At 36.3% G+C, this 15,778-nt stretch overlaps 2 protein-coding genes across 4 annotated transcripts in view; both read right to left on the reverse strand.

Moving 5' to 3' along the window:
* LOC101736540 (signal-induced proliferation-associated 1-like protein 2) overlaps positions 1-10,795 on the reverse strand; it is a 25,999-nt gene extending 15,204 nt beyond the window's left edge. For all 3 annotated transcript variants that reach the window (XM_062671494.1, XM_062671495.1, XM_012693251.4), the window contains exons 1-9: positions 9,812-10,795; positions 5,390-5,623; positions 4,514-4,796; positions 3,833-4,433; positions 3,593-3,728; positions 3,389-3,504; positions 2,366-2,498; positions 1,482-1,649; positions 57-226 (exon numbers count right to left, since the gene is read on the reverse strand). In XM_062671494.1, the coding sequence (XP_062527478.1) occupies positions 57-226; positions 1,482-1,649; positions 2,366-2,498; positions 3,389-3,504; positions 3,593-3,728; positions 3,833-4,433; positions 4,514-4,796; positions 5,390-5,623; positions 9,812-10,439 (2,469 nt within the window). In that variant the 5' untranslated portion in view covers positions 10,440-10,795. The remainder of the gene's footprint in view (positions 1-56; positions 227-1,481; positions 1,650-2,365; positions 2,499-3,388; positions 3,505-3,592; positions 3,729-3,832; positions 4,434-4,513; positions 4,797-5,389; positions 5,624-9,811) is intronic.
* A 2,285-nt stretch (positions 10,796-13,080) lies between these two features.
* Positions 13,081-15,778, reverse strand: part of LOC101736102 (cilia- and flagella-associated protein 44) — a 29,712-nt gene continuing 27,014 nt past the window's right edge. The window contains exons 40-42 of the mRNA XM_021350142.3: positions 14,972-15,085; positions 14,415-14,542; positions 13,081-13,235 (exon numbers count right to left, since the gene is read on the reverse strand). Coding sequence (XP_021205817.2) covers positions 13,137-13,235; positions 14,415-14,542; positions 14,972-15,085 — 341 coding nt within the window. The 3' untranslated portion in view covers positions 13,081-13,136. The remainder of the gene's footprint in view (positions 13,236-14,414; positions 14,543-14,971; positions 15,086-15,778) is intronic.

The following is a 15,778-nucleotide window of genomic DNA, read 5'->3' on the forward strand; positions in this document are numbered from 1 at the left end:
CTTTCTGTCTCATAGCTAGTTAGTTGTGCGTGTTAAGCGGGACCGTGCGGACTCACAGTGACCGGGTCAGATGTTTTGAGCAGATCTACGAGTTGATCATGGTTGAGCGCTACAACAGCGGCGCGGCACACCTCCAGCAGCCGGGCGCCGCGACGTATGCCAGCTCTATCTGCACACCCTCCGCCTTCGACTGCCGTCACTAAGCCATCTGGTTGGACATGGAAACCTGAAAATTAATCACAAATAAAGCTTATCATAATATTAGTTGATCAAAAAAAAAACTCCGACTTTGTGATTTGTTTTTAACGTTTATGTAAAGCTATAGAGTTTTCGATAACAAAGATTTTTTTTAGTTCAAACAGGCATAATTATTAACATTAATTAATATTATTAAAATTTCCTATGAACTATGCTGAATTGATGTTTTACGGGATCTCGGTAACACTTTCGTATAGGCCGGCGGTTTGCGAGGCGAAGGCTGTTTTTTTTTCGACCAAATATACCACGAAGTTGGCAACTCAGCATATCTTTACTTAATTGTGGAGGCTTTTTGGCGGGAACGCGAGGAGTGGAGTTGTGCTATTTGTTTTATTTTGTCTATTTAGTGTTTCTTCAGGTTTAAATGTGTAATAATGGTGGTTTATTAAGTGTTTAATATCGATGAAAATGCACAAATGTGGGTAAATGAAACAAAGCTACTGGACGTAACTTCTCGGGATCCTCTGAAAAGTCCACTGAAAAAATCTCAGTAAATGTCTACCATTTTACTGAAGTTATATTTCATCCCATATTATCTCATCTCATTTCATTTAATTTCATCCCAGTTGATTAATGTCACAAATTAATCATCTTCATTTCAATTGATTTCACTCCTTAGTATCATTTTTCATAAAAATAAGAATATAAATTAAAATAAGACATGACTTAAAGGTCTTAGTTACCAGGTCATAAAATCCCTTAAAAAAAAACTCTTAATTGTGAAGGCGTTGGCAGGAATTGGCAGGCACAATGATAATGCGTTCTTTATGCAACTTTCTATTTATAATAATTGGAATAGCCGTAGCTGACAAGTGTCTAAATTCAGAGCTGCCAGTTGCACGAAAAAAAACTATACAACATTTAAACAGTTATTGAGTTATCTTTTACTATTATGTTGATGATAATCACCAATAGTTGTCTTATATTACTTTTGTCTGTGGATTTCTATTTAAGCAGGTTTTTTTTATTGCTTTGATGGGTGGACGAGCTCACAGCCCGCCTGGTGTTAAATGGCTACTGAAGCTCATAGACATATACAACGTAAATGCGCCACCCACCTTGAGATATAATTTCTAAGGCCTCTAGTATAGTTACAACGGCTGCCCCACACTTCAAACCGAAACGCATTACTGCTTCACGGCAGAAATAGGCAGGGTGATGGAACCTACCCGCGCGGACTCACAAGAGGTCCTACAACAAGTAATGTAAATAATGTTAGAGACCAAGTTGTGCAGCGGCTCCTCTCTCCAGCGTGATCTCGGAGAGCGCATGCGCGTGCGGCGGCGCGACGCTGGCCAGTCTCCGCAGCAGCGGGTCGGAGCAGCCCTGCACGCGCACGCTCTCACCGCGATGGTAGTACACGCGGACCCAGCCGCTGCTCACCACCCAACCTGGAAAATAACCTTAATTAATTCCAATTGTTTCATTTTTTTCATTGAAAACGACCATTAAAACTTTTTAGTCTGACAATTTGAAACAGGTTCAGTCACCGTGTATAGATCATGTCTATATGTGTCTATATTTGCAAGTATATATTTTTTATTGCTTAGATGTGTGGACGAGCTCACGGCCCACCTGATATTAAGTGGTTAACGGAGCCCATAGACATTTACAACGTAAATGCCGCCACCTGCCTGCCTTGCCTTGAGATACGAATTGTAAGGTCTGTTTTTACAGAACAATGACTGCCCCACTCTTCAAACCGAAACGCATTATTACTTAACGGCAGAAATAGGCAGGGTGGTGGTATCTACCCGTGCCGACTCGCAAGATGTCCTACCACCAGTTATTATACAAATTATAATTTTGCGGGTTTGATTTTTATTACACGATGTTGTGCAAGTCAATCGTGAACATTTGTTAAGTATGTAAGAAAAAGCCGCCTGCGGTATTCGAACACCGTTGCATTGCTCGATACGAATGCACCGGACGTCTTATCCTTAAGGCCACGACGACTTCATTTGTATGACAGTCACGAATTAGTACTTTGAAATTTCTAATAACTGTGGTGTGGAAACCCCTATATCCAAGTTAATGATCTTTGTTAAAAATTGCTTATATTGATGTTCGTTTCGATGTATGGAAATTTTAATACTCAAATTCTTACCAAGCAGCGAAGCAGTTGGCAAAACTAGGATAATTTGTCGATTTAAATCTTCAACAAACACTATAGTATCAGCCGAAATTCCCATTATACATTCTACTAATGTTCCACCAGCACCTTCATCTTGCACATGAACCTGAACAATTAAACGGCTTTCTTTATTCATCAATACGGTTAAAAATATGAAATACATAATTGAAAATATCAAAAAGAACAAAATTAAGTGCAAAAAGCCGCTATAAATAAAAATAAGAAAATTAACGCAAATTTAAACATAGTAAATTCATTATTTCATTTAATTTTCCCCACGGTAACAAAAGTATGATTGAAATATATTTGTATTTTTTTTATTGCTTAGATGGGTGGACGAGCTCACAGCCTCCAGGTGTTAAGTGGTTACTGGAGCCCATAGACATCTACAACGCAAATGCGCCGCCCTTCTTGAGATATAAGTTCTAAGGTCTCAGTATAGTTACAACGGCTGCCCCACCCTTCAAACCGAAACGCATTACTGCTTCACGGTTGAAACAGGCAGCGTGGTGGTACCTACCCGCGCGTACTCACAAGAGGTCCTACCACCAGTAATTACGCAAATTATAATTTTGCGGGTTTGATTTTTATTACACGATTGCTACAAGTAGGCAGTTCATTAGATTTTATATATTGACCAGAGTCCTCTTACAATGTGTTAATGGAGTATACTAAATACAGTATACTAAACAGAACCCACTTTTGATGAAACATTCTGTATATCCCGCACAAATTATTTTGCGAGAGGCAAAAGTAACTCTACAAAAAAATAACTATGTATCTCATAACTTTTCATTTCTGAACTGACAAAAATATTTTGAAAATTTAGGGCATATTAAATGTTTATGATTTGTTTACAATCTTAGCTAAGATGGTTTTGATAAACACAAAATCACTTAAAACTGTACTGATTTTTACAATTTACTCATTTATATTAATTATATACTAGTTAAAACGCATTTTTTACCATTATTTTAACCCAAGAGGACGACTTACATGAAAGCAAAGCGCACCGCCCACCAGAACGTCGTTAGTACAGTTATCCACGCGAGCTACCATCGTGCTGTTCGCGGAATTACTTCCACTTTTCATTAGCAATGATGAGAATAATGCTGAAAAAATTTAGATACATATTAAATTCTAATTTGTTTTCTTATGCTTTTAATTATTTTTTTTTTTTATTACGTAGAATGTACTTACAAAACTTTTGACCGGTTTCAACTGTGGTAGCTGTGATGTAATTCTTCGCAAGGTCTTTTAGATACTCTTGGCGAGTACGTGTTGCCATTGTACTAAACTTTGGTGATTGTATTGCAGCATTTTCGCCATTTATTACCTAAAAATGAACATATCCATACTTTGTATTTTAAAATAACGATTTGATAACTTTTTATAAGTTACGAAAAATACAAAGTCTTTTTATATTTTTTTATTACTTACCTTACTTAAAAGCAAATCGGTAAAGGCTTCTCCTTTGGGATAAACAGCACCGTCTTTTATCGGGGGGCCAAATAAAGGCACTTCTTTAGCACGACTAACAGCTATACTGTAGTGAGTGTGGTCCGTACATGGATCTATTGCTCGGACAACTATAAAGACATGTTGAAACTGTGAACGAATATTGCGCGGAGTGAACGGGGCGGCGCCGGGCTCCTGAAATACTATAGTTACGATATCGTTTCCGATATGTCGTTTTCTTAACAGTTGCTGTCTGTTATTCGGTGTGTAGGGAAGCATCGTTGACACGTGAAACATAATGTCGCAGCTTTGATAAGTACTGAACACAGAATACAGCCCGGTCGAATCAGTTTTATTGTCTAAGCCAGCCTTGTACTTGTCGAAATCTTTCAATCTAACGGTTTGCCCCAACATTTGAAGGAATTCAACAAATGCTGGGCCAGCTTCCTGGTTGTTATACATTTCTTCTTCAGTTGATTGGCCACTTTTGCAGTACATAACTCCTACTTTATAATGTCGTGTTACGCATTGTTCGTCTAATCGTAATAGTTGCTCTTCTGCACCTCTGTTTGAGATCCCCAGTCTGAAAAGGGATGATTTTTTAAATTTGGATATTTAATTGGATTATTTGGAAATACGATTATTTTAAAATAGATCAAAAACCTTAGGCAGTTAAGTTGTAACTCCGGCGCAACATATTCCAAAACTTCTTTTGTGTTATAAGAAGCGCTGTTTGTTTGTTTAATATTTATTAAAGCATCTTCGAGTATGGATCCGCGTAAGGTGAGCAATTCGGAAGTCCGTATGAGTAGGCGGTATTGCCATACGAGTTGGGATAGGGGCGTCGATGCGTCTGTGTTGCCACGTCGTAATTCAACACGTTCTTTCTTTATGGAAACTGCTACTGGTCCGAGGATGTCATCCATTCCGAACCAGTTCTGGTGCGCTGAGGATTTAAATTTCAATAGGTATAGCATTGGTCTACACTCGTTAATAATATTTTTTTTTTTTTATGAAAATGTAAATATTTAAAATAAAATTTATTTGCATAACTAGAAAGTTTATTTTCACTTGTTTAAATTTGGCTGCAAGACGTTAATTTGATTCATTGATTCACAAAATTACAGTTACATAAACCATCCAGTTGCCAATTAATACATTGCAATTTGGAATTGAACTTTTATTATGTTGGAATCATTTTTGGGATACATTAAGGATTAAGGTGTTATTATGCTTAGGCTTATTATGTGATCTCACATGACGACAGACATCAGGATTGACTTCACTCAGAAAACCATTTTCTGTGTGCAAGGAAAAGTAGATGACAAGAAATAGTTTTATAGACAGTGAAATTGCAGTTGGTACATTATTCAAATGTGGAAGAATAGCACTAGTAGTTCGCGAGAGACCACGAATACAGTAACACAAAGTTAATTCCCCTACCTAAATTAAGACATAAGGTCGTGTTTTTTTTTCTTTTCTATATTATAACAGATGTCTCATCTTACAAACTGAACATTAGAATTACGGGATACTTACGTTGGTTGTAGAAATAGTTTCGATAGTATAAAGCACCTAGATCTTGACTTTCGATTGGAAGTGGTGCCATTGACCTAACGAAAGGGCAGCCGTTTCGCCAATGTGAATGACCCGGTGGGAACTCCAGCATTGAAATACCGTACGACGTCCGTGGCCGATGCCAACCACCCGCCTGTCCTATGATAGCTCCACGTGCAGTACGCCAACATAATGACACACATCGTTCTTCTTCCCCTAATAAAAATATTTAATTATTGTTGATGCGATTAAAGTCGAACGTTTTACAAATTACTAATTCAAAATAATGTTTTTTCTTTAAATTTTGTAAGTACTTAATCGTAATCGCGATAATCTCTGTTTTGGTACATTACTATGTTTATTAATAATAATTATACTTAGTCTGGCCATAAATACTGTTACAATTAAAAATAAACAAAATATTACATTTGAATTTGGAATCTGTCATTTTTATATGATTGCTCATTGAGTTTTCTCATTTTGGCGCCAATACATTGTACAATATTTTGCGATATTAAAATGGAGTGGGGTGATAAAGAGAACCGAATCGCTGTGATTGCATTACACAAAGTAGGTATGGAGCCAAATGCAATTTTTAAAACTCTCCATACGCTTGGTATTAGTAAAATGTTTGTGTACTGGGCTATTAATAGGGGTGCAATGAGACCTCCTCTGTTTGTGACAGAAAAAGATCTGGCCGTCCACGTAGTGTTCGTACGAAAAAGGTAGTCAAAGCAGTAAGGGAAAGAATTCGAAGAAATCCTGTCCGAAAGCAAAAGATTTTATCTCGGGAGATGAAGATAGCACCTAGAACCATGTCGCGTATTTTAAAAGATGACTTAGGACTTGCAGCCTATAAGAGACGTACTTACTGGTCATTTCTTAACTGATAATTTAAAAGAGAATAGGGTGGTAAAATCGAAACAACTACTGAAGCGGTACGCAAAGGGAGGTCATAGAAATTTTGTTTACGGATGAGAACATTTTTACAGTTGAGCAACATTTTAACAAATAAAATGACCGTATTTATGCTCAAAGCTTTAAGGAAGCTTCCCAATTAGGCGACAGAGTGCAACGTGGGCACTATCCGACTTCAGTGATGGTTTGGTGGGGTATTAGCTATGAAGGAGTGACTGGGCCATACTTTTGTGAAAAAGGTATCGAAACATCGGCACAAGTGTATCAAGATACCATTCTTGAGAAGGTACTGAAGCCCCTTAACAACACCATGTTCAATAATCAAGAATGGTCCTTCCAGCAAGATTCGGCGACAGGTCATAAAGCTCGGTCTATGCAGTCTTGGTTGGAAACGAACGTTTCGGACTTCATCAGAGCTGAAGACTGGCCGTCGTCTAGTCCCGATCTTAATCTGCTGGATTATGATTTATGATCAGTTTTAGAGAGTATGGCTTGCTCTAAACGCCATGATAATTTGGAGTCCCTAAAACAATCCGTACGATTAGCAATGAAAAATTTTTCCTTGGAAAGAGTGCGTGCTTCTATTGATAGCTGGCCGCAACGTTTACAGGACTGTATTACAGTTAATGGAGACCACTTCAAATAAGCTTTTTATACTTTAAATTGTTTTATATTTATGTATTAAACTAACACATTGTAAAAGTAATAAATGTTATTTGCCATAGATTTTTTTGTTTTCCTTTGTAACAGTATTTATGGCCAGACTAAGTATATTTAATCGTTTCTTTTAATCATGTTTGATAATTTTTAAATTGAGTGGTGTAGACATAACATAATCCCAACTCATTGTCAGGGATTTAAGCAAAGGTAAAGAAAAAATTAATAGACTAGAGAAAGCCTATGTCAGAAGACAACTTGATGAATAAATATCATAAAATAAAATTGCAGGTATTAAGGTACATAATATTTATAGTTGTATATAGCATTCAAGAAATTAAAAAGTTGTTGATTAATATTGTCTTATGGTCATCGCCTTAAGGATAGTGCATTCGTATCTAGTAACACAACTGTGCCGGTGCGAGGTACCATTTTTTCTGATGAAAGACGTACTTAACAAATATTCACGATTGACTTTCACGGCAAAGGAATAACATCGTCTAAAAAAAATCAAAACCGCAAAAAATTTAATTTGCGTAATTACTGGTGATAGGTTCTCTTGTGAGGCCGCACGGGTAGGTACCACCACCCCGCCTATTTCTGCCGTGAAGCAGTAATGCGTTTCGGCTTGAAGGGTGGGGCAGCCGTTGTAAATATACTGAGACCTTAGAACTTATATCTCAAGGTGGGTGAGCGCATTTACGTTGTAGATGTCTATGGACTCCAGTAACCACTTAACACCAGGAGGGCTGTGAACTCGTCTACCCATCTAAGCATTAATAAATAAAAAACATTTTAAAGGGCTTACTGTGGGCTGTGGCAGTGTAGGAGCACCTACTTTTAAATCAATAGGTGGACCAAAAGCGGTGAATATTATCAATTAATGTTTAAATTACAGAATTAATTTTAAGAGTTAAAAAATAAATAAATATTTACTAACAATCACGCCACGTTAACTGGTCCCGTGGTAAGTTCGTAAAGAACTTGTGTTACAGGTACCAGATAACGGAAATAAATGTAATATTTTTATTATACACATACATATATTTAATATACATCCATAACCCTGGAAAATATATTTTTATATTTATCATACAAATATCTTTTCTTGGCGGGATTCGAACCCGCGACCCCCTTGTGTAGTGACCATGTCACTTACCACTACACCAGACGGCCATTAAAGGTTTATCATTCAAAATATTTTCATTATTACATTATTTTGTCACCAAAATATATTCTGTAATTGATTGATTCTGACATTTAAGCAAGCCAAAACAACTTTATTTATTTTATTAGGCTGAACAGCCTTGAGATTACAACTATAATAATGTTAGTAGTAGATATTGGACAACCTGTAGAGGTCAAAAAGTATTTTACTAACAAATACTTAGCTTATTAACTTACTAGCATAGTATTGATTACAAACCGCATTGCATAACATATTTAGTAAAAATGTTGCAAAAATTCTTAGAATTGTATATAATTTATATTTATGAAATAGTCTTAATGTAACATTTCTTTATAAGTAACAAGATAAGGCAATTAATATAATGTTTTTACCCATTACTCATAAATACATAATTACTCTGAGAACAATGTAGATGTGAGAAAGGAATTTTCATGTCACCTTATTCGCAGTCCAAACAATAGATACAACTAGAGTACAGTACTAGTTGTGTGCACTGTTTATTATTGTAACATTTTAAATTACATCATTTTATTTCGAGTTTAAAACATAGTTTTAAAGAAGCTCTATGTTCAACAATATTAAAGTTAAGTCAGTTGGCTATGTATTTAAGCTATGAATGAAATGAACTTTAGGATGATAGTTTTCCTTGGACTGCTTGCAATAAATGCAAATATTCTTTAGTTGTTGCTTTGATTAGTAATCTAAGTACAATGTTTACAGCTGTAGTTATTAAAATTGTATCAATATAGAAAACAAGGAAAACAGTGCTCATGAATATTTAGATATTACTTTATTTTACCACGATGACCATTCAAATTTCTGAGTGTTCATATAATTCAAGGAAAAAGTTGTAAAAGCCACAAATTTACAGCATTTCATATGACAAATTTAGCAGTGTTTTTAATAATTTCTACAACTCCATCTGCTCTCACTACAGTATCTATACATATAAATAAAATTGAAGTGTCTGTTTGTAATATTGAAATAACCGCTTTTTACTACATGCATATGAATATATATACAGTATATACACCAAAATAACATTTTTTACAATTTTTGTCTGTCTGTATATTCCAGCTAATTTCTGGAATGTCTGGACCGATTTTGATGAGATTTTCACTGATAGGTAGCTGATGATATAAGGAGTAACTTAGGCTACTTTTTTTAAGACTAGCTTCGCCCCGCGGCTTCACTGCAGGACTCATCAATAATAAAATTTAATGTTTCCAAAGCGAAGCAAGGGCGTGTCGCTAGTATATTAATATACTGTCAATATGACATAAAATGTTTTAATGCAGAAAATTGTGTTTAGATGAAGTAGTTCACAATAATTTTGTCATTACTACTTGTTTAATCTGGTTTCAAATATGGGTTTTACTATTATTAAACAAATTATTTTTAAATGTCTTAAAATGATCATCCATACTATTTACCAAACATCACATGTATTTTTTATTTCATTATGGAGGTGAAAGTTTGTGAGGAATGGGCATTTCTATCACAGCTCATTGATCTGTAGTTATTAGTAAAAGTTTAATGTTTTTTTTTAGCTATTAGCAATAACAGACCACAGAAATTATAATTATAATAGGTATTATTGTACTCAATTTAGTATTTTAAGAAAATAATATAAAATTTACCTCCTAGCTCGTTCCTGAAGTACGGACAACTCTCAAGTAGCTCATTTGATCTACCATCCCCTGTGTCTCCTAAAGCATCTTCACCTGATGGAAGTCCTCTGGTTGCAGATGCAGCAGATGCACCAGTAGTTGTGTTGCGTCTACGACTAAGTAGTTCACCACGGACTTTAGCAGCATAATTCAAATTAGTCATTAATGATTGACAGTCATAGTGAGCAAATTGCTTCCTTTTAGAAACATCTGTAACACTTGAGACTGATACTTCATCGAGTTGTGGTCGGGTTCCAGAGGCTGCACCCCACAGTTTGTTTAGTTTCAGTCTAGTTTTGGGACTGGCACTTGAACGGGGCGTGGGTCCGTCTGCATGATCGCTGTTCACTTCAGTAAAGCGCTCATTCGCTTTGGTTAAGCCTGGATGCTTTTCAGGCGTTGATATTCCATTGTAATTATGAACCATTGCTGGAAATCTGTCGTTTGCTCCACCTATCACGTCGATAGATCCGTGACTTCCATATTCACGTCTTAAGCCGTTTCCGGTGGAATGCTCGGTGTATATCAAGTCAAGGCTCGAATTGCTGCGATATATAACATCTCTCGTTTCCTTTCTTCTCTGGTCTGGAGCATACATGGCATATTTTTTTGTATAAGACTACCTACTTCATTTTAAAAGCACTTGAATTCTTTTCTGCTTATTCGTTCGGAATTGGACCGCAACTTGTTTGGGAATTTATGGGTTTTAATTTGATACAATTTCATAAATAAGGATATTTTTGATGAATTTCAACAAATTAAATTATACGATTGTTACAATTATTAGAGCTAAGTTACATGATTGCTCATTTTGATTCTTTCCCGAATGTTTTGGTGCACTTTTATGACAGGTACTAGTTAATACGTGACTAATATTAACCAAAACGTTTAAAACACAAAAATAATATTGTACAAATTACATTTCTTGAATGAAAGAATACACAGATCATGTTTTTCTTTTGAAGGGATTTTATGACCTGGTAACTAAGACGTTTAGGTCATGTCTTATTTTAATTTAAATTCTTATTTTTATGAAAAATGATAATATGGAGGGAAATAAAATGAAGATGATTAATTTGAGACATTAATCAACTGCGATGAAATTAAATGTCTCAGTAAAATGATGGTCATTTACTTAGATTTTTTTAGTAAACTTTTTGGAAGATCCCGAGAAGATACGTCCAGCGGCTTTGTTTCATTTTCCCACATTTGTGCACTTTCAAAGATACTAAACAGCTATTAAATCACCGTTATAACAGCAATATTTAAACCTGAAGAAACACGAAATAGACAAAATAAAAAAAATCAAACTACCGTACTTCGTTCCTCGCGTTCCCGCCAAAAAGTTCCAATACACAGATTAAATATGGCTCTAGGGCTGCCAGTAAACTCAGTGTAATATAACTGTCTGTCACCGTAGCTTACCGTGCTGTGATTGTAGAAAATCAATTACTATTACTGCTCAGTAGCTGGCGCTATGACCCCGAAGTGGGTCTTGGCCTCCGACAATAAACTTTGCCATTCATCCCGGCGCTGCGTAACACCTTGCCAGTCCTACGCTTGGAGCTCTCGTAAATTTCCTTCCACAGCGGTACTTGGGACTCCCTACGGGGCGGCGTCCCTCCGGTACACCCGCGTACACCCGTTTCACAGCCCGATCCTGCTCCATATGTACTACATGCCCGAGCCATCCGAGCCTCCGAGCCTTCATCTCCCCCCGAATATTTGGCTCACCAAAACTTACTAACAATTTTACTTAGACAATAATTGCTTGTTTAAAGATATTTTATGAAACTTCATTACATATATACTTCGACTAGATACTCGCTCGCTTCGTTGGGCATTTAAAATTAACATCCTATCTATTAAGTATATGTAAGTATTTTCTACATGGATGCCAAGTTTCAAGTCAATCGGATGCATGGTTCAGTAGTTATAACGGAACATCCGTAAAAACCACTGTAGATTTATATATTAGTATAGAAGTATAGATAGTAGATAAATACAGTTTTAATTTCTAGATTTGACACCTCGATAAATTTTGCTAGTTACTAGGGGTTACTATGAACGTGCTTACTGCTCAAGTTTTGAAAATGTAATAACGTTGTTGGACTTAGTGTCCGCCATAATGGAACATAATTTCATTTCATCTCATCTCGCCTCGTACTATTTGATTTCATTCTATTGTATCCCAACTATTGTATCACTATTTCAGCTATAATCGGAACGGGGACATCGGAATCGGGACCCCCTGAGAAGATCCGGCGAGAAACACAAGTGGTGGGTATTAAGTACTCAGTGGGTTCAGTCTATGGCTTAGTTCGTTCGTGGATGGTGACCAGTGCTTGAGAAGCCTAAAAAAATCGAAATTCATGTTTCGGGAGATGTCGGCTTTGTGTTGCCTCGTCACCTGGATCGGATGCAATTCTTTTGATTCCCAAGTAGTATGTAAATAAAACAAAATTGTACGTTTGAAAAGTTGGACAGCGCACAATTTTTTAAAGTGCAGGTCTCTTAAGTATTTCGGGTTTGTGCACCGACGAGAGAAATCCCAAAAGACTTTTGTGCTCCTTGACCCTCGCTGGTTCTGTCCTAGCATGGTATTCTGAGTGTTTTTTTTTTTATTGCTTAGATGGGTGGACGAGCTCACAGCCCACCTGGTGTTAAGTGGTTACTGGAACCCATGGACATCTGCAACGTAAATGCGCCACCCACCTTGAGATATAAGTTCTAAGATATCAGTATAGTTACAATGGCTGCCCCACCCTTCAAACCGAAACGCATTACTGCTTCACGGCAGAAATAGGCAGGGCGGTGGTACCCACCCGCACGGACTCACAAGAGGTCCTATCACCAGTAAAAAGTGCCGGCCGGGAGGGCTTGATGAACGTGGCTCCGCCCTAAATGCTTTAACTCGTTCGCGCCTGTCTGACCCGTTTGAAGTTCAATCGCGGGTCGTAAAGCAGGCTTTAATCAATTAGACTGAATATAGCCGGGCTACCGCCTCCCACTTGCAGGTGGAAGTCCCACTGAAGACAAAAAATATAACATTTAGTAGTCTTTTTCTATTTATGTAGTTATTAAATATAGTTTTAACAAAACATAACGGGAGCGTTTCTGTATATTACTTGACGTTATTTAGTGGAAGTTATTGCTTACATTTCGTCATAAACGTCAAAAAGGTATGAATGTACAATTTTTGCGCAGTATTGATCTCTGCCATAAATGAAATACGGAAGGTTTCAGTAAAATTTATTTATTAAATAAAATAACTACTAACAATGTAAGAGTATTATTAAACGTTTTTATTTGAGAAACGATCCTCTGCTGTCTCCGAGATGATTTCGAAGGATTCTTGATGATCTGTAGTTCGTTTTTTTGCGGTAAGGTTTTTCTATAAACAAAAGTATATAAAATAATATTAAGTTCCGACTTCATTTAGCTTAAATTTGGTTTTTAGATTTTGGATCTCTTTGTCAATTGTGACGTGTATTCCATATGGAGTCTAAAAAATTATTCAGAATGATACGTCATGTCTTTTTTACATCACATCACCCGGTCTCAGAGCAGAGTTCATTAGGTACTACTAAATGGAATTGTTACGCTTATTACATTACAATTGAGATCATTTTTGGCGCGTACAATCGGCTCTGTAGGTAATTAATGCGCTTACAGTGTTTACTTAGTACAGCACTCAAACTCCTATGTCCTTCTATAAACAAGGTTTTAGAATGGTCTTAAAAATTTGTTAACTACCAATTAATTTTAAGCAAAAATTGTCACTGAAGTTTGAATTTAACAAAAAGGCATATATTTTACCGGCGTCAGTGTTGGAAATTGGCACATGTAGGTACCATCATGGCAACTATTTCAGCCACAAAGCTGTCATACAGTGCGGTTTGGAGGTTAGAACAATCATTGCGCAATTTCATTGCGATTATTATTAAATCATTCCATTCTTTATAGCTTTCGAAGACAAGCCACGAGCATACCTACCTGTTAATGGTACTTGGCTAGCACTAAAAATTCCCGAAGCACAGCCTGGCCAATTACCTACTACCTTAAAACTAGACCTTTGAACGCACAATGCGTTACCAATTCGACGCAATTCTACGGCGACGGCGAGTGGTACCTACCATTGTAAAGGCGAAATCGGTATCATTCCAAAGAGTTCTACAAAGTTTAAATATACTGCTTACCATAAAAATTCCTCCCCAACACAGAAGAATGTTATCCACCTAACGCATTGGAAATTACGATAGTATGTGTTTTATATTCACGCTGTGAAGTCTATGCAGTCAGATAATGAGGGGAGGTCCACTGTCCAAATATGTAAAAAAAAAAGACTGCCCGAGTTAAAACTCGATAGATGAGTGACTCCACTTAAGAATAGTTTCAGAAATTATTAATACTATTCTATGTACCGTGGGCGGCGGTGAATCAATTACCATCAGGTGACCCGTCTTGCTCGTTTGCCTATTAGTTGTTATAAAAAAAAAAAAAAAAAATGCGTGAAAAAGAATTTCTTAGTTATGTTTACTATCGCCGAAAGAAATAAATTATTAAACTTTACCAAAGCCCTTTCGACATCTTTTTCAAGTTTAGCTGCTTCTTCGCTGTCCATAATTTGAGCTCGCAAGCATTCCGTTGCAAGCGTGACGATTTGTTGTAATTCTTCATCAGGCACTTGTACGCCACATTCTGGTAGATAGTTTTAAATCACCATGATAGTTTTAATTTGTTTGTTACCTTCTTAGGTATTCGATTATTTATTAAGGGGTAAGAAAAAAAAGCTAAATCCGTTTAATTATATTTTGTCATTATTATAAACGAAATTTAGTAATAACATATTTCATGAATACTTTAACATTTTTTTTGTTTTCCCAGTACTATTTGAATAAATATTTTCAACAAGAGCTGCACTAATAAAAATTAAGAGCTTAATTTACATACTTAGAGCAGTTTGACGTTGCAGAAGGTTACAAGGGCGATTAACTTATAGGGTTTTACATAAGAATGTATCTAAAAATAGACAGGAAATTCATGAAAAAAAATATTAAACCGCGGGGCAAGTCTAGTGGTTAATATAAAATTCGGTAATTCAATTTTAAGGTAAGGAGACAATCGTACCTTTAATATCTTCCACAACTTTAAATGTATCAATTTTATCGATAGATTCAGCGGTAAGAGAATGTTGGTCATCCACTAGTGAATTAACTAATGACGTCATTGTTTCTTCCGTTTCTGTAAATGGAATGCAATTTGATAGGTAAATAGAGAGTGCTTTCTAAAATATTTTAAAAATAATATTTCTTGATTGAAAATGTGTGTTCTTGTACACGTATTAAAATTTTTACATCACAAGAATCGATAAACATTTAAACAAAAGGATAATTCTAAAAGGTATTAAGCACGAAATATTAATTAATAGGTCATTTCTGAAATAAATGGCAAATTTTTATTATTCTGTCTAAATCTTTTGATATCAGAAGTCGAAGAAGATTAGAAGTCGTTGTGGCCTAACAGATAAGACGTCCGGTGCATTCGTGTTGAGCGATGCACCGGTGTTCGAACCCCGCAGGCGGGTACAAATTTTTCTAATGAAATACGTACTCAACAAATGTTCACGATTGACTTCCACGGTGAAGGAATAACATCGTGTAATAAAAATGAAACCCGCAAAAATTATAATTTGCGTAATTACTGGTGAGTAATTACGCAAATTATATATGCGTAAGTACCTGTGAGTCCGCGCGAGTGGGTACCACCACCCTGCCTATTTCTGCCGTGAAGCAGTAATGCGTTTCGGTTTGAAGGGTGGGGCAGCCGTTGTAAACGATACTTGAGACCTTAGAACTTATATCTCAAGGTGGGTGGCGCATTTACGTTGTGGATATCTATGGGATCCAGTAACCACTTAACACCAGGTGGGCTGTG

Source organism: Bombyx mori, chromosome 12 (genome assembly GCF_030269925.1).
Source record: "Bombyx mori chromosome 12, ASM3026992v2".
NCBI lineage: Eukaryota > Metazoa > Arthropoda > Insecta > Lepidoptera > Bombycidae > Bombyx > Bombyx mori.